Source organism: Condylura cristata, unplaced genomic scaffold, assembly GCF_000260355.1.
Source record: "Condylura cristata isolate star-nosed mole 26May11 unplaced genomic scaffold, ConCri1.0 scaffold00008, whole genome shotgun sequence".
NCBI lineage: Eukaryota > Metazoa > Chordata > Mammalia > Eulipotyphla > Talpidae > Condylura > Condylura cristata.
Window position 1 is genome coordinate 24,310,949 of NW_004567109.1, and position 18,209 is coordinate 24,329,157.

Here is an 18,209-nt window from a genome sequence, read left to right on the forward strand (position 1 = left end):
CATTTGTATATTTAAGCAGTTTACGTAGGTTCTGTACCAAGTATGTGGCCAACATATGCTGCTGAACTTCACCTTCACTTGCCAGATGAATAAACAGACCAGTTGTTGTGTGATAAGGATTCTTAACCTGGGGCCCTCCCTGGTGGCGCAACAGATTAAAGCGCAGCACAGTGAGGTGATCCGCAGTCGCTGAGGTGTGAGCTTGATCCCCGCCCAGGGAGCTGACCCACATGGCCCGGCAGACCTCTCCTGACCCACCCGCTGCTCCCCTCAGTCGTGCATTTCAGTATATCGGCCTGTTCTGCTCCCCACTCTGTTGCTGGTGACTTCTCTCAATCCCTACACCTCTGCCCTACCCTAGTTCTCGTATGCATAAATAAATAAAATCTTAAAAAAAAATAATTCAGAACCTGGGACCTTTCCCACCCATTACCAGAGTAACTCCAGAACTGTAGGCCCTGACACCCCTACTTGCAAACTACCAACTCTTTTTGAAAGAAAAACACCAGTCATTTGAGATGAGTTCGTATAGCATATATTTTACTCTTTAAAAAATAAAACTTTCAGCATAGCTAACATCTATACAACTACAAAAATAAACATCTTCATATAAATAACTTATGTGGTAGGGTGGGCAGGGGTACAGAGCCTCCCCAGCCGTCACCGGGGGGCGGGGTGCTGGAGCACCCCTCAGGCTCGGGCACCAGTGTGGGCTGGCTGGGGCTGTGGAACAGGGCTGCCTGCAGCCACGAGTGCTGGCAGAGGGTGGGGCTTTGTCTGGCTCTCAGGGAAGTCTGGTGGCAGGGCCAGGAGTGCAGGTAAGCAGCACAGGACTCTCCAGGAGTCACCCGCTCCCACCACAGCCACCGCTTCTGTGACTTCGCGCAGTCCAGCCGGGGTTCTCATGCTTCAGAGACTCTTTCACCTGGGGGCCGGACATGGCCCCCTAGAACTGAGGTTGCTAGAGTCGCTGGCAGCTGGTGTGGCAGCCGGGGACCAAGCGGGCTCATCGGAGGCTGGGTGGATATAGGCACCAGGCAGTGGGGGTGGGTGGAGGGCCACGGTCATAGAGGTAGTCACTCTGGCAAAGCTCTGGGGCAGGGTGGGGGACACCCCCCATCTGAGCCCTCCTCCCTGTGTAGCTGGAGCACTCAGGACCTCTGGGTTCTCCTTGTACATCTGCACCACCTGCGGGGAGACACCAGTCCCAGTGAGCCCAGGGACACAGGGGCCGCAGTCCCCTTCAGCATCTCTCTGGGTCACTGCAGTGATTGATGGAAGCGGGGATCCTTGTGGGCCTCTGGCAGGATGTAAAAGCTGACAAGAGATGTGATGTGGAGGCCTTGGGAAAACCCAGCACTTTGCTGTGGGCTTTAAAAGGTGGGTCCTGCAAAGAAGCCAGGAGGACCGAGCCAGGTGAGTGGCATGGGACCTGGCCAAGGGGGAGGCCGCCACCCCAACTGGTAGCTCCTCGTGGGAAGGGATTCCTGTGAGCTGAGTGCTTTCTACTGGCCACCAAGGGGATTTTGTCCTGGTTCTATCCCTCCCCCTGCCTGTCCTGCCCTACCCCATGGGAGCAGACAGAGGGTGTGGTCACCTCTGGTGGGGGACCCAGGATGGACAGCAGCACAGGCAGCAGCACCAGCCCATGGAAGAGGCCCAGGAGTGTGAGCACTGTCAGCACCACGAAGAAGTACCTGGGTGGGGGTGGGTGGTCAGCACCGGCAGGCCCTGCGGCCCGCACAGGCAGGCCCCGCCTCCTTGCCCGAGATCCCCCTACCTTACGATGAAGTCAAAGTTGGAACCAGCAAGCATGAGCAGACCCAGCAGTGTGGAGATGGCCCCATCAGTCACTGGGGCAAATGTGTGCTCCAGGGCACGGGCCGCCCGCAGGTTTCGGCTACCTTGGGTGGTCAGGAAACCCTGAGGGAACAAACTGGTCTTCGAGGTGCTCGCCTATATCCCCAACTTCTGCTCAGCTGTCCCCAGGGCTCACCGGTGCCTTAACCCACAGAAGGCATGGTGAGCCAAGTTCCTGGGAACTGTTTGAAAAGCATGCACACGTTCATTTATGTTCTTTTTTTTCTTTTTTATTATATTAGTTTATTTTTACATATTTTTGTGCATTTTCCCATCTTAGTTGCAATCCTCTTGGGCTTCCCATCACCAAATCACCCATGTGCTATCACCATAGTCCAGTGCATTTCTCATTTATATTTTACTGCATAGATATGTCTGGAGAGACTCAGAGAAATGTCTAGAATAGGATTGGCCGACTACAGCCTGTCACCTGTTTCTGAAAATAATTCATTTACATATTCCCAATGGCTGCTTTTGCACTGTTTTGGCAGGGCTGAGTAGCTGCAACAGAGACGGTATGGTCTGCCGAGTCTGAAATACTTACTATCTAGCACTTTATTCAAGAAGTTTGCTGACTGCTGGCCGAGGAGGATAGACCCCAAGGCAGTAATAGTCACCTTCTCAGGCTGGCATTTCAGAGGATTAACAATTCTTGTACTTTTCTGCACAACTGCTCCCTTTGCCCTAAAGGACTGAATACTATTCTTACAATAATAAAACAGCTATTTGGGGGTGGGGGGAAGAAGATGAGTGGTGCGTGGGTCCAGTCTTGGCCCCACTGTATCGTCCACTCCTCCTTGCCAGGCCTGTGCCCTCCTGGGTCCTGCTGTCTACCTCTGACCTGTCTGTCTTCTTTCAGCCCACACTGCCATCCGGCTGCCACCCCATCTCTCTGATCCCTTTCAGAGTAAAACCCTCCAATTTAGTCCCCATATTTTCACCTTCCATTCCCTCTGTCCTTGTTTCATACAGAGGCCTGGCCTCTGTCCCCTCCTCTCTACCAAATGGCTGCTTATTTATTTCCTTATTTACTATCTTTTGCTATATCTAGACTATAAACTCCTTGAAGATCAAAACATCTGAATTGCTATTATATGCCCGATTCTTAAAAGTACCCAGCACGGAGTAGCTGCTTGACAAGTTTGCTGAGTACTCAGTCAGCAGGCTACCCTCCCCCATGCCCGTGCTCACCAGAGCCACATGCACCGTGAACTCCACACCAATGCCCACTGAGGCCACAAGGATCACCACAGGGATGGCGCTCAACTTGATGCCCAGGAAACCCATGATGCCGAACAGCTCCACAGTCGTCATGGCCAGGACCAGCACCTGGGGAGGGCAGGGTTCACCCAGGGCTCCTGGGGGCAGGGGTGACGGCTGGCAGCGCAGGGTGGGGGAGCCTAAGGTTTTGCCCCTCACCCCTGCTCAGACTCACTGTGAGGCCAGCTGTCCAGGGGCTGAGCAGCAGCAGGGAACAGACAAGGAAGGTGCACAGCAGCAGGATGCAGACGGCCAGCAGCAAGCAGCGCCGCAGACCCAGATACTGCTCCCAGAAGAGGAAGGGGGAGCCACTGGGGTAGGCACGCACCCCTGCCCGGCCGGCCTCGGCGCACGCAGCTCGGGCTCCCTCGATGGCCTCCACGAAGTCTGCAGTGTGCTGGAGGCCGCGCAGCAGGAAGGGGAACTGAGCAAACTCCAGGGGCTGGGCTGCCGGGACTGTGAGGGGAGAGGGCATAGGGCGAGGGCGGCCAGTGAGCTCAGGGCGCTGTGGCAGGGCTGGGCCAGGCCTCTGTCTCTGGGTCCCCAGGGACTTACTTCGAAGGTTCTCCCCAGTGGTGTCATATTTGTCATGCAGCCATTCGGGAGGTGGGGGGTAGAAGTTGGCCTGCGAGGCTGCCAGACCCAGAGGGTCACTGCTCACCCACACGGTCAGCCCCATGTAGAAAAGCTCAGGTGGAATCAACCCCTCCTTGTCCACCAGTTTTCTCGTGGTCAGCTGCAGAGGCAGAAAGGGCTGAAGGCCTAGGCTCATGAGGCCTGGAGCCCCTCTGTGCAAGTGACCCTTCTAGCCTCTGCCAACCTGGCTGAAGTCCAGGGGCTCCTGGGCATCCCCGGTTTGGATGAGCAGCTTGTAGGCCAGGGCCCCGTCCTCAGAGCCATTACGGTAGGAGTGGCGAGTGATACGCCCAGCAGCCCAGTCCTGGTCAAAGGCAGCCTGGATTCCTGGGGAGGAGCGGACAGGGCATTCAGATGTGGCCCCCGCTCTTCCTGCAGACGCCCTCCCTGCCAGGGTCCTCGCTTCTCACCCTGAAGCCAGCTGCGGTAATAGTGCAGCCAGGTGCGGGGCGCCTGGGTGGCGGGCGGGGGCAGCACAGCCTTGAGGGAACTGAAGCGCTGATGCAGATCAAAGAGGGCGCGTTGGGCGTGGGCGTAGTCAAAGCCACCCTGTGTCACCAGGGCCACCTCGTACAGGGAGAAGTACCTGAGCTGGGCGCTCAGGAAGGCATGTTCCTTCGTGCCCCGGGGCACCACATCTGTCAGGGCCAGCCCATCCTGCACCAAGGTGGCTCCATAGAGGCTCAATCCCAGAAGAGCCCCAGAGAGCACCAGCACCATGGCCTGTGGGGAATGGCAACTAGGCTGGAGGCTCGGGGGTGTCCCCGCCGCCCCCCCCTCAGGTGGTGGGTGAGGCCCTCTGCCATACTGGGCCCAGAGACACCCACCCCTGTGCTTTGGCCACCCAACTTCCACAGGCTTGCAGTCTTACCTTGGTGCGTGACTGGAGCAGAAAGGGTGCGAACCTATAGCGGACAAAACGGGCAAGATTCCAGCGGGCACAGGGCAGGGACTTGCTGGCTGTCTTCTGCCTTGTCCTCTCCTCCTGACCTAGAAGGTCCCGTGTGGACCCTGCTGGACTGAAGAGCTCAGAGCCCAGGGGGTCGGAAGGTGGGGGCACCAAGTGGGTTTGGGGAGGCAGGATGGTGACCACATGCTGGCTGCTGGCTTCACAGTGGGCAAAGGCTTGAACTGTGGCAGTCAGGTGGGCGATGCCCATTGGTACTGTCCTATCCCCTAGCTCCTGGGGCAGAATCTGAATCACCTGAGCAGAGCAGGGGCTGGAAGAGGCAGAGAGAGAAGGTGACAGGTGTGTGCCTGGAAGTGTGGGTGAGGGGACAGGATGGGCGGGGTGGAAGGCGGAAGGCCTGGGGGTGGGGGTATCCAGGGCGGAAGGCCTGGGGGTACCTAGAGAAGCAGCAGAGCACATCCAGGCGCTGAGAATGGCGCCGGTGCAGGTCCAGGCTGAGGACCGCTGGGAAGACAAGCATCACGGCTGCAAAGTTGCAGCCAACCACTATGGCCGCCTGGGGGGTGACAGGGGGGCACAGAGGCTGGATGAAGCAGGCTCCCGGCACCACACCCACCTGCGCCCGGCCCTGTTCCTGAGGCCTCACCTGCAGGGAGAAGGCCCGCAGGGCAGGGATGGGAACCAGGGCAGCCATGAAGAAGGCGACCATGTTGCTGATGGAGGTGAGTGTGACGCTGGTGCCTGTGCGCTGCAGGCACTCACCTGTGCGCTCCTGCCAGGACAGGGAGGGGGCTGGGGCCTTCACGGTCCACCAAGGGGAGGTGTGGGGACTTGGGGTGGCAGAGGAGGGAGGACCACCGCGACCGCGCAGCAGCTGACGTTTGTTGAGCACCACAACCCTGTCACGCACTGTCCTAAGCACTTGACTATCTATCACGTCAACCCTCTCAACTCTTACAACACAGTGCTATTAAAACCCCCATTTACAGATGTTTACAGATGAGGAAGCTGAGGCATAGGGAGATTTCCTCTAGGACCTTCTACAAGGTCACCCTTATGCTGAACTGCCTCAGCGTAGCCCGGTCTGGACGGTGAGGCCTCACCTGGAGAGGGGTGTCAGGCGTTGCCTCGGTGAAGGCATGTGCCAGCAGAAATACGTCATCCACGCCGATGCCCAGCGCCAAGAAGGGCAGAATCTGGAGGGGCACAGGACAGGACAGCTGGAGGAGCTGAGTGAACGGCCTGCGCCGTGGCACCCACGCCCGCCCCGCAGTTCTGCTGTACCTGGGTGGTGGCCGCGTTGAAGGTGATGCCGAGCAGCGCGCAGAGCCCGAGGCCCGAGGCCACCCCCAGGGCCACCAGCAGCACCCCGGCAAGGCCCACGGCCCCCTGGGACTGGGCACAGTCCCACCGCAGCATTGTCACGCAGGCATAGGCCAGCTGCGGGAGAGAGGGCACGGTGTTGGCTGGGGCTCCAGGGAGGAAGGGGCCGGGCCAGGAGCTGGACCCACCATGAGCAGGTAGCCTCCCACCACGCGGGCAGCGCTGACTTCAGAGAAAGCGCGCAGCATGTCATCCAGGGTGGTGGAGGAGAAGGCGTGGATCTGCTGGGATGCGTTGGCAGGTAAGGCCTCCTGGGCCAGCTGGAGAGACAGGGTGGGTCTGAGGGCAGGAGCCGGCAGCGGCCGCAGGGCACCGGCCTCTGCCTTTCCACACTGACCTGCACAAAGCGCCGCTGCCAGGCCTGCAGCACAGTGCCGGCCTGCTCCTCGCTCCAGCCGATGTCATGCGTCTGGTAGTCACCCCGGAAGTGCTCGTACAGCTGGCGGGGACTCATCAACAGGAAGGTGCTTTGCAGGGCCTCGGCCCTGGTGAGGGTGCGGGAGAACAAGGGATCAGAGCTGGTCTCAACACCTGGTGAGGGCGTTCAGAGTGTGGTGCCAGGGCTTCCGCGTGTGCATTTCCATGCCGGGTCCACTTACCAGCCCTCAGGGAGGCCCTACCTCAGCAGCTGTCCTTGGGGGTCTCTGGTGATGCCTCCCAGCAACAATTCCTCCTGCCAGTGCATGAACTTGTGGGAGAAGCCGTGGCAACCCCCGCTCAGCTCCTGAGCCATGTTGGGCACCTACAGGGAGACAGAAGAGGTGTTACTAGAAGCTCTAGCGGTGTGTCCCTGGGCTGGTACCCCCAGGAGCCATGCCTGCCATGGAGCTCTGTGCACCTGAGGGCCAAGTACACATTCTCTTGAGCCTCTGGTCTACTCTGCAAGCAGAGAGCTAGTGTTTTGCAGAGAGGAGACCACACAAGGGAGTAGCCTCCTGGAAACTTGCCACTGGGATAACTTTGTGGGTTTTGGGAAAGGCCCACATTCACAGGGCCCTCCAGACTGTTAGGAGACGTAGCATTCCGTGCTTAGCTAATCTGTTCTTTGTTTCCCTGTACATGTCTGTGTCCATAAAGTCTACCCAGACCTGGGCTTAGAAAATGAAAAAGAGACTCACATGCCATTTGAAGTTTCCTTAGGAGAACTGAATGGGCACGTAACACTCTCGGTGCCTAAGATACCACTGGCAGGGTAACGATGGCCAGGAATGGGGGACAGAGCAAAGGGTGAAATCTGCCACCCCCAGAACAGAGGAACATAGGCAGAGGGGACAGAGAAGGAAAACGGTCCTTTCCTGGCAGACCTGGCTGGAACCCACCTGCCTGCTGCGATGGTTAGGGGCACTCGGTGGGCAGTGGGGGTCGTCAGGGTGTAGACAGGGCCGCCCCACGTAGGCCTGGCCCACCTGTGCCTTGTCTAGGAGCTCCCGGAAGCCCTCAAGGGAGGCAAACGGGCCCAGCTCCTCCAGCAGCTGCTCTGGATCCAGGTTGGTCCACTGGATGTCCGGGCGGCCCCTGCGGGTAGAGCCCTTGACGGTGAGGACCAGAGACCAATTCCCATCCTCCCAACGGCTGCTAGGGGCTCAGGCTACCCCCACCCTCTTGGCTGCCCAGCTCCCCCACCACACAGAGGATGCGCAAGGCTTTCCAAAGCCCCGGGGCTGCACCAGCCCCCCTAGTGTCTACAGCCAGCTCTACATGGACGTAAGGGCCCACCCACATGGACACCAGCACAGACCATACACAGAGAAGCCCCTGAGCCCTCGCCAGGCCTCTCTGCTCTAATTGTGCCCCACAGGCAGCTGCCCGGATCAGGTTTTCTTTCAGGCCTGGGCAACAGCTTAGCTGATATCTAGCTAAAGCTCCCCAGCAGCCTCTTTCTGGAGCTCTTTTATTTCCTTCCCTTGCTGAGATCTTACAGATCTCTGTGTGTTGTTTTGTCCAGTTCAGGGAGGTCAGGAGAAGGGAATGTGGGGAGGGTCCTGGGGTTGCCACTGAACTGGCCCTTGCTGAGGTTTCGGTCACCCTCTTTACTCCCCCTCCCTGCTGGGAAGGCTGCAGCAGCAAGCACTCACGGCAAGTAGGCAGAGCCCCCTTGGAGCTTGGCTCCCTCCCAGAAGCAGTCGAGAGGGGTGAGGATCACGCAGGGAAACAGCTTCTCAATCATCTGCCAGAGACACCGCAGGCCACATCAGTCCTGGCCTTGGGCTTCTTTTCCTGCGACTTTTACAGGCTGCCCCTTCAACCCCCACCCATCTCCCCAGCTCCCAACTTTGAGGCGCCTAGAGTCTCTCTGAAGAGTCTCTTCTACAGCAGAAGTTCCACCTCCCCCCAGCTTCAGAAAACAGCTCAAGACACTCACCCGTTCTATCATTCCATTTTCAATTAGGGGAACTCCTGACTTGTAGCAGATTTTGTTCAGATCCCAGGACCTGCAATAGCCAGGGGCCCAGGAGATCAGCAGGGGAGGGGACTCCCCTCCACATACACAGCATGCCCCACCTGCCCCTGCTCCCCCCGCTCAGGCAAACTCACTTTCCATAGAGTGATACTTGCACTTTGCTGGCTGTGAGGGCTGCCTGGAGGTGGAGGCCCAGTGCCTCGGGTGTGAGGATGTTCTCCCCCTCCTGGCGGGGTGTCTGTATCAACATCTGGGAGGTATATGCAGCCTCCTCCCCCAGCTTCTCCTTGGTGTAATGCAGCTCCTGGCTCACCCGGCTGCCCACTGCCAGAGCAGAGAGAGAAAGCTGGGGGGACAGGGCCTGCATGGGGCAGGCCTCTGAGATCTGAGCCCTCGGAGGCTCTTGGGAGGGGTGCCTGCTCCCTAACAGCCGCCCTAACTCCCCAGGCTCCTGGCCCTCCATTTACCATCTGCAGCTCTGTCAGGGAAGTGGGAAGGCTTCAAGCTGTGTGGCTCTATGGATTTCTTGTGTGATTTCTAGGGTTTAGGCAAGAACAAAGTTGACTATGTTTGGAGAAAATGACTTCAAAACAAGAGATCAACTTCTGTGCCCTCAGCAGTGTATTTCAGTCCATCTGCCTGTTCTCCTCTCCAATCTGTCTCTGGTGAATCCTCTCACCCCTGTCATCTTTGGCCTGTACCCAAGTTCTTTTCCCAAAAAAAAAAATTAAAACATTAAAGAGAGACCTGAGCCAGGACTGAGTTTTAAGGGGTGGGTGTGGGTAAGAGAAGCCTCACCCCTTGGCTGGGAGGCAGGATGTGACAAAAGGGACCAGAAGGGAGACGTCCTCAGAGGGTCTCCTAGAAGAACAGGTCTAGGGTTGGGTCGGTTGGGGTTGTCCTTGCCCCAGACAGTGATTTTCATTGATAATATCTCTTGCAAACTGCTCGACAAAGAGGACATGAACCCTGTGGGGGCCCAGTGCGAGGAAGGCTCTGGTAGCCTTCCAGTGCAATGTTGTCAGTACTCTGCTCCACTCATACCCTGGCAGAGGTGAAATCAGACTGAGCCAAGGGGAAGGCGGGTTCCACAGTCACAGCCTCACTGTCCAGAAGGCAGGACGGAGAGCCTCCTTGACCCCAGGGCCTCTGAAATCCCACGTTGAGCTGCGGGGTGTAATGTTCTGTGACTGGGGTCTGGTGGAGGCTACCAGAGCCTTCCTCGCACTGGGCCCCCACAGGGTTCATGTCCTCTTTGTAGAGCAGTTTGCAAGAGATATGCTGTGAAGGGACATGGCCCGACAGTGGTCTGCTGGAGGCCGAGGACCAGAGCTGAACCACCCGTGGAGGCTTTGCGAACTCTGTCTGGTCGTGGGCCCAGTTTGTTGCCACTGTCCAGTTCTGGGGCCTCCTCTGTTTGATGGCTGCCAGCCTTGGGGCCCACATATACTGTTTCTCCAGTCCCACCTGGGGTGATCATGCTCCCTAATCTTTCTTTTTCTTCAAACATACATATTTTTTCTCATTCATGAGAGCCCCAAACCTTTGGCAAGTCCCCAACACAGACTTACCACATATTCTCCCTCTCCTCATAGATATAGTCTCAGCTCTCTGGCCCTCTCCACTGTCAACTGCTACCTATTCTTTTTCTTCCTTTTCTGACACCCCACTTCTTCCTCAGGCCTGGTTTTTGGTTTTATTTCATCAGGTGTAGGTCAGAGTTGCCATAAGGAGGGGCAGAAGAGCACAACAGAGCCCTCCCCTCATAAGTGAGAGACAGGAGGCATGGACAAGGAAGGGACTCCGCAAAAATAGGGAAGAAAGCAAGAGAAAGAAACACCAACAATTTAAAATACAACACCAGGGCCCTCCCTGGTGGCTCAATGGGTTAAAGCACAGCACTATGTGGCTATCGCAGCCACTGCAGCACAAGTTCGAGCCCCAGCCAGGGAGGTGATCCACACGGTGCAGCAGACCTCTCCTGACCCTCCCGCTGCTCCCCTCAGCAGTATATTTCAGTTGATCTGCCTGTTCTGCTCTCCACTCTGTTGCTGGTAACTCCTCTCATCCCTCGCACCTCTGGCCTGCACCCCAGTTCTGTATGCATAAATAAATAAATCTTTAGAAAAAATACATAACACAGAAGAGAATCAAGAGTCCTCAGAAAACAATGAGGAAGAGTAAAAGATAAGCTTTGGCTGATAATGGTGACAGATAGGAGTGCAGAGTTGCTGACGCGTACTGGGGGATGAGAAGAGACACCCATGGGGCTAGTGCAGAGTCTGTCTACAGCTCTGTCTCTGAGCTTTGCCTCAAACCCTCAATGTGCTTCAGGGAAATGACGTAGTCTTTTTGACCTTCAATGGTCTCATCTGTAGAATGGAGACAATGTTTTGGTAGATTTAGAATCAATGGAGGCAAAAAAGACATAGGAAGTTGCCAGCACATAGGTACAGATACAGAGTTATGCTTCATTAATTTCTGGGTGAGCCATGATATAACAGAAAAATGGGAAAGAAGTAGAGATGAGAAAAAGGCTGTTAAGTGAGTGGGGGGGGGGAGGAAATAGAATTGGGGAAGGGGGCATCAGTACATTTCAAATCAATACATTTCTTTGAAGCTTTTATATCTTTACAAAAGGGGAAATATAACAGATTAGCTAACAACGAAAAAGAGTTCACTATATAGGTAATCCTATAAATGAAAATAAAAACTGCAATAACAGTATCTATCAAATTAGCAAAAATTAAAAAACTGATACCACCATTGCTGGCTTATAGGAGTGCACTCTAACCTGCCATGTGAGTGTAATTTGGAATAATATTTGGAGGAAAACAGTATTGCAGGATGTATCAAGGCCCTTAGAAATACTCATCATGGGCCTCACTGGGGGCCCTAGGGGTTAAGTCCAGCACTATCACAGAGACAGCCTGCTGCTCTCCTCAGCAGTGTATTTCATTCAGTGAATCCACCTGTTCTTTCCCCCACTCGGTTGCTAGTGAATCTTCTCCCCCACACAACTGGCCTACACCCCAGCTCTTCTATAGAAAAATAAAAACTATTAAAAAAAAAAAAAGAAAAGAAAAGAAATGTGAGCTCTCCCTGGTGGTGCAATGGGTTAAAGCACCGCATTATGAAGCTTTCGGAAGCCAATGCAGCAAGAATTCGATCCCCCGCCAGGGGGAGACCCACATGACACAGCAGACCTCTCCTGACCTGTCCGCTGCTCCCCTCAGCAGTGTATGTCAGTACATCTGCCTGTTCTGCTCCCCACTCTGTCTCTGGTGAATCTTTTCACCCACCATTCCTCTGGCCTGTACCCCAGTTCTGTAAGCATAAATAATAAAAAAAATGCTCATCAGCTATGGCCTATAAATTTCACATGGGAGGGCCTATGAGCTATTGTAGAGACTCAGATCATGTCCCAGTAAATGGGAGCCCTGTTAGATGCTGAACTGTGAATAATGAATAGGAATTGGCCAGAGGAAGAAGTCAGGAAAAGGAGTTACGGACCAAGTGGTTGTGGGGAACTGTCAAAGATTCAATATTGCTGGACTGCTAAAAATGAAGCAGAGACAAAGCCAGAGAAGCAATTAAGTGACATAGCACCTAGACTGTGTGTCAGGGAGCTTGGGCTTGATTCTGGAGATTCCCCAGAGCCTAGAGCCCAGTGGAGGCCTCTAGGCAGGGGGCTGACTTGGTCAGATTCAGATACACCACAGGGGGGCAGTGTGGAGGTAGAGTAGACGGCAGGGCTGACAGAAGATCATTCACCTAACAGACCATCCCTCTGGAGGGCTTACTGATTCAGGACAGCTGGGCCCCTCCCCAGTTCAGGAGGTAGAACTTGATGACCTAAAGCCCATCACAGTACTTCCATTGCTCTTTCCAAGTGGAGGACAGGATTTAGGCATAGGATGCCACACAACTCTTGCCAAAGTGACCAAGTAGGAAATTGGATGGGGTACAGTGGTGGGGTGAGGTCTGGTAAATTTTCCCTTTCTTTCAAAATGGGGTGCAGGACAGGACGATTCCCCTTTTCTGGCACTGCAGCAGCCACCTTTGGAAAAGGTAATAACCTTGTGGATTATTACTGCAGCCCAGCTTGCTGAAGAAGGCAGAGAAGAAAGAACCTAGGCTGTTGATGTCCTGAGTTACTGAATTAATCATCCTGAAACTTCCCTAACAGTCCACTGATTGTTCCAGGGATAAGTCAGTCTTCTCTCCTCTTTCATGTGGTTTAAAAGCATTCTAAATGATATAATCAGGAAAGTATGGACATACCTTGTTTTATTGTGCTTTGCTTTATTGTACCTCACAGCTATTGCTTCTTTAAAAGACTAAGGTTTGTGGTAACCCTGCATGAGCAAGTCTGTCTGCACCAATTACCCAAGAGCATACGCTCACTGTGCACTGTGTACATTTAATTAATTAAGGTATGTACGTACGTCGCTTTTATTTTAGATCGAATGCTGTTGTGCAATCAGCTGACTACATACTGCATGTACATCACATTTGTATGCACTGGGAAACCAAAAAGTTCACGACTTGCTTTATTCCAATATTGCTTACTGGAGCTGAAGCCGCGATATCTCCAAGGTGTGCTTGTTCTGAACGCCTGCGACTGAATGTGTCCTCAGTTGGAGCAACAGCTGCAAGTGGGGGATGTAGGGCCGGTTATAACAGAGGTTAAGAAGGAAGAATCGCTTGTTGCATCTTGCAAGATGGCAGGTGAGAAAGGGAGAGGCTAGCTACCAAAGGGGACAAACTTGAGTCCAGAAGGCTGACGCTGGTGGGACGGTTAAGGGTAACTGGAGGCCAAGGCCTAAAGAGGGAAGACCCCCTGCAGCTGACACGCTGTCTTAATCAGAGGAACTGGCAGATCTTCCTGACCTGCTAACTATTACAGAAAGGCCACATATAAGAGGAAGTACAGCTGCTAAATCCAGGATTGAAAAGGAAACAGTGGTTTCTATTACTATCACAAAACCAATTGATAGTGATAAGAATGGTAGTACTTGAGTGATTAAAAGTCACAAAATACCTAGATAATCTTCCTAAAAATGTGCCTCAAAGCTGTTGAGCTATAGCAAAAACCTTTGGTCAGCATGTGAGAAAACAGCCAGTGTCACTCCTGGGTCCATTCTGATCAATCTCACAGGCACCACAGAGATGGAGTCCAGCAGTGATTTGCTACTTGTGACTGAACTTGTCTCTTAATTGGGTTTCTCTGCATAGAACATGAGAAAGGTGTCATCTCAACCTCCACCAACACGAAAGCAGTGGTGTACAAATCCCCAAACTTCTCACTGATGCTACTTTAAGAAGCTGCAAAAGCCCCAACACAGGAAGATGAGAGCCTTGACAGAGAAGAAGAAACACGAGATTATCAGATAGTGCGAGGTTGATCAGAAAGCTATGGACTTGAAAATTTTGCCCAAAATCAAAGCTATTGCTCAGCTCCAGGGCTATCTCTGCTCTGTGCTGCCTCGCAAATGGATTTTATTTTAATAAATTAGTGTTCTAAATTTCCTGTAAAGAACTGACCCATTATTAAATAAATGATCCATTTAAAATAATACACTAATTAAATAAATGAACATTAAAAAATAAAAAGCGTTTGTTCCCACATTGTTTCAGCCGTGGATGTTTGAATAGTTTCTATCAACAGGTATGTAGCCATCCCCTGTCTTCTAAATTGAACGACTGATTGCCTCTTACTTTTAGGGACAGCTCCTAGTCTCTCCCTCCTTCCCTCCCTCCCTCCCTCCCTTTCAAGATTTTTGTTTATTTTACATACAAGAGCTGTGTGTTGTGTAGGCCAGAGGTATGGAGGAGGGGAGATGTAAGAGGACTCACCTGAGACAGAGCAGGGAACAGAACAGGCGAATCTCCTGAAATACACTGCTGAGGGGAGCAGCAGGCCAGACAGGAGAGGTCTGCTGTGCCAGTGGGTCAGCTCCCTGGCCAGGGATAGAATTCAGGCTGCAATGGCTGGCAATAGCTTGACAACACTGAGACATTAACCCCTTGACCACCAGGTAGGTCCCTAGCTCCCAATTTCAAATCATCTGTATAACTATTCCTGCAAGTACTCTAGGGATATATGTGGTGGTCTTTATTTTGGAGACCAACCTATCTCTGAGCCCTTTGAACCCTTTAATTTTAAAACCGATCAGGAAGGACAAATCACATTCTGGTTTTCTTTTTCCTAAGGATTTATTTATTTATGCACACAAAAACTGGGGTACAGGTCAGAGGTGTAGGGCAGTGAGAGAAGTCACCAGAGACAGAGTAGAAAACAGAACAGGCAGATTGACTGAAATACACTGCTGAGGGGAGCAGTGGGTGCAACAGGAGAGGTCTGCTGAGCCAGGTGGGTCAGCTCCCTGGCAGTTATTGTACTCACACTGCAGTGGCTGCAGATAGCTTCATAGTGCTGCACTTTAACCCCTTGTGCCACCAGGGAAGCCCACAAATCACATTCTAAGTTTCACCAGGGCATAGCTGAAGAGGACCCTGAAATTTTGATAGCCAATGTCCTGCTTGCTCCTTGCTTTCTTTATTAGTAAGGAAAAGGAATAGAGAACCCTTAAAACCTCACCTTAAACAGCTCTTCTTTGCCTCCTCAACTACAGAGAAAGCCCAGATACACATAGACAGATAAAAGATCAAATCAGGATCACTCACAGCTCAGTATAAGACAGAGCAGTATTCTGAAATAAAGAACCTCAGGATTTGGCTATTTTTTTAGATCACACTCCCACAAATAGCATCAAGTCCCTGGTGGGGTCTAGTCTATTCTGTACTAGAGTGTAAGAGAGAGGATGAGAAGGTTCAAGCAGTGTTTAGATGAGGAAGATCTGGGGAATGGAGGAGGGAGGGGGTGGGGGGAGAGAGCCTCTATTGTGGCAGGAAATCCAAGAGTCATTTGGGACCACCCAGGCAGCAGTGGTGTGGGTGTGGGTATGTGTATGTGCATGTGTGCACATGTATGTCCTGGGGCTGGGAGCAAGCAGGCACAGAGAAACAGCTGCTCTAGACCCCAGAGCTAGCCTGGAGTGTATATGTATGAGTCTGCAGAGCGCTGGGGGTAGGGTGGGGTTGGGGTGTGGAGCCCAACAGGCAGGCAGGCGGGCTCCAAGAAACATCTGCTCTGGATCCCAGGGCTTGCCAGCATTTGAAATAACTCAAGGGTGTGAGACTCTAACCTGGGCCCTGCCTTTGGGTGTGGGCCAGGGCTGGAGGAGGATAGGGGGGAAACCACAAATACAAATTTCCCAGGAAAGAATAGAGGGGAGTTTGACACTATTAAAGGGCTGCTTTATGAAGCCAGGGCTCAGGAAAGAAGAGTTATGCTGACATTGTTAATAAGAAATCATTTTTATCTAAGGCTTCCTTTAAACATGAGGATTGTTTAAATCATTGGTTCCACCTGATCCTGTTGTTGCTTCAAAGTGTAGGTTTTGGTTACTTTTCCACTAAATGTTCATGGGACATCTTCTTAGAGGCCTGCCAGATGATTTATTCAGTTGCCCAGCCTTTCAGCTCTAACTTTTCTGATTCTCCTGGTCAGATTGATCTCTCCTTGCCTCCTTACACTATAATCATATTCTGCTTTGTATTCTTTTGCCCATTATACCCCAGCACACAGTTTACTTTCTCTGTCACAAAGAGATTGTCTTGTTTTAATTGCCTTTGCAAACCCTGTTGTGTGGTCAAAAGGACACACAAAAGGTTGATAATGAATGGGGAACACACCTTCACTCTCATCACTATTCTCTACACCTATTCACAGGACTTCCTACGCTGCAGATGCCCATTTACAAATGTGGGAGGGAGAAGAGCCCAGAGCAAAGGCAGGTGTCCCGGGAAAGCCCAGAGTCAATCTTTGCTCTTGTCTTGGACTCACCACACCCCAGCAATGTTCACAACTCACCTTCTACCCAGAGCTGTTCTAGGTCTGTCTCAATGATGGCCATGCGGAGACCCAGTGCCAAGGCCCCAAAGGCCAACAGCCCTAGGAAGAGCACTTTGCCACAGTGTCTCTGGATCCCGCAGCCCAGAGAGAAGAGCAGGCCCTGGAAGGAAGCACGAAGCCAGAGTGGTGCCTTCAGGCTCCCAGCTAGGATCTGGGATGGAAAGAGAAGGGACAGCCACGCATTACTGCAAATGCACCAAACCCTTCAGTTTTCTCCTGTATACACTCTGTGCAGAACCCTAGCTTGGACAGGCCAGGGAGCACCTATACTGACAGATCAAAACCTGGGAAAAGATTCAACTCCATTCCCTTCCCGCAACCCAAAAGAAACTTGAAAAAGGCACAGACCCGTTTCTTAGTGTGGGGTACACACCTGTTCTCAAGAGGACACAGAGGTGGACTCAAAGACACACTCATGGTCATGGCCAGATGCCGAGGACACACACGGACACACACATACACACGCACACGCTATCCATTGTACTTCATCACCTGTCTTCTGACTCCCCCAAACACGTGACCCTTAGAAACATCACACCTTGCAGAAGTCAGAGCCAAAAGACTTGGTCCCAACCTTCTGACTTTCCACTCACCTGGGGTGCTGCCGAGCGACTCGGAGGTGTGTAGCGCGGGGGCAGCTCCCCGAGCGGCGGCGGCCGAGTCATGCTGGCGGGGAATGGGGGGGGGCGTAGGCGCCCCCGACCCGCGTTATCTGGGAATCCCCATAGACTGGCCGGGATCTCCGGTACGCTGGACCGCGCCCCGGCAGTCAGCTGCGCGGCTTAGGCGCAGATGGAGACAAGAGTGTCGGCGACCGGAAGGCTGGAGCGCCGCGGCCTGAGGAGAGAGTCCTGCGTGTAAGCGAAAGCTACACGCCCGCTACGCCACGCTCGGGTCGAGGTGGCGACCACAGTGCCGAGGCGGCGCCTGTCGCCCCAGAAAAAGGGAGCGGACCGGGCGGCGCCCTCCCATTGGCTGGGAGGCCGGCAAATTGCCCTGAGCCGCGCGGCCGGATCCGCTGCTAGGCAACGGCGCCGCGGGGGGCGGGGCTGAGACCACCCAGGCTGGGCCACCCCGAGCCTCGCTTCACCCAAGGCCCGCGGGGCGCTCCCGGAGGAGGAGGGAGCGGGATCGCCGAGAGGCCGGCGCTAGCCAAGTGTAAGACAGGGGAGACCAGCCGAGGATGGGTACCTGCTGGCTGAACCAGCCGAGAGCCAAAGACTTCAAGCTTCCCTGTCTCCATTCTTGCCCCCTTCACTCTGTTCTCTCCACTGAGGCCAGTCAGCTCTCTAAAGAACAAATCTTTTGATAGATTGCAAACAAAATCCACTTGAGCACAGGACCCTGCTTGATCTAACGAAAGCCTTCTCTCCCACAGTTCATTCACACCACCCAAAATGCCTTCCAGTCCGCCAGAGCCGCATGCAATTTCCTAAACACATCATGTTTCCCCAAGCTGTTCAGTCTTTGTGCGTGTTCTGGCACTCTTGGCTTGGCAGACAACTTTCAGAACCGTACATGAATCAATCACCCCCTCTTCGAAGCCTTCCTTGAGTCATGTCTCCTTTAGTTGCTTCTTGTAACTCTCACATATTTACTAATGTATTTATGACACAGCTTATGTACTTGAAAGTTGGCTTTCCTCACGAGACTGGAGGCAGTTGCTTAATAATTGTCGAAGCATTGAGAGTCATTGAGCATTGCAGAAATCACGGTGAAAAGGATTTCAGACAGGGAAAAAGAACTTTTTAAACTTTCATCTACTCTCCTGAGGGGCA

General features: G+C 53.4%; 1 protein-coding gene across 2 annotated transcripts; it reads right to left on the reverse strand.

The window, feature by feature from the left end:
* Positions 1 to 572: 572 nt before the first annotated feature.
* PTCH2 (patched 2) lies at positions 573 to 17,324 on the reverse strand. Of its 2 annotated transcripts, XM_004678933.2 has the most exons (22): positions 17,025 to 17,324; positions 16,390 to 16,582; positions 8,585 to 8,774; positions 8,412 to 8,481; positions 8,125 to 8,216; positions 7,369 to 7,564; positions 6,670 to 6,791; positions 6,387 to 6,534; positions 6,178 to 6,309; positions 5,951 to 6,106; positions 5,770 to 5,862; positions 5,313 to 5,438; positions 5,104 to 5,222; positions 4,628 to 4,976; positions 4,167 to 4,479; positions 3,941 to 4,083; positions 3,676 to 3,856; positions 3,296 to 3,576; positions 3,052 to 3,189; positions 1,781 to 1,923; positions 1,598 to 1,697; positions 573 to 1,188 (listed from the first exon to the last, which is right to left on the reverse strand). In XM_004678933.2, the coding sequence occupies exons 1-22, from the start codon at positions 17,094 to 17,096 to the stop codon at positions 922 to 924; spliced, it is 3,624 nt and encodes a 1,207-aa protein (XP_004678990.1). In that variant the 5' UTR covers positions 17,097 to 17,324; the 3' UTR covers positions 573 to 921. The 2 variants fall into 2 exon arrangements, with proteins under 2 accessions (XP_004678990.1, XP_012578160.1); XM_012722706.1 differs by lacking the exon at positions 16,390 to 16,582 and having other exon boundaries at positions 17,025 to 17,041.
* Positions 17,325 to 18,209: the final 885 nt, after the last annotated feature.

Excerpts from the sequence above, each read along its gene's own strand:
- PTCH2 (XM_004678933.2), bottom strand. The coding sequence starts at position 17,096 with ATGACTCGGCCGCCGCCGCTCGGGGAGCTGCCCCCGCGCTACACACCT. Across the intron at positions 6,792-7,368 it reads CTAACCATCGCAGCAGGCAG|GTGCCCAACATGGCTCAGGA; the intron begins GTGGGTTCCAGC and ends GTCTCCCTGTAG. Across the intron at positions 4,084-4,166 it reads TTACCGCAGCTGGCTTCAGG|GAATCCAGGCTGCCTTTGAC; the intron begins GTGAGAAGCGAG and ends GCTCCTCCCCAG.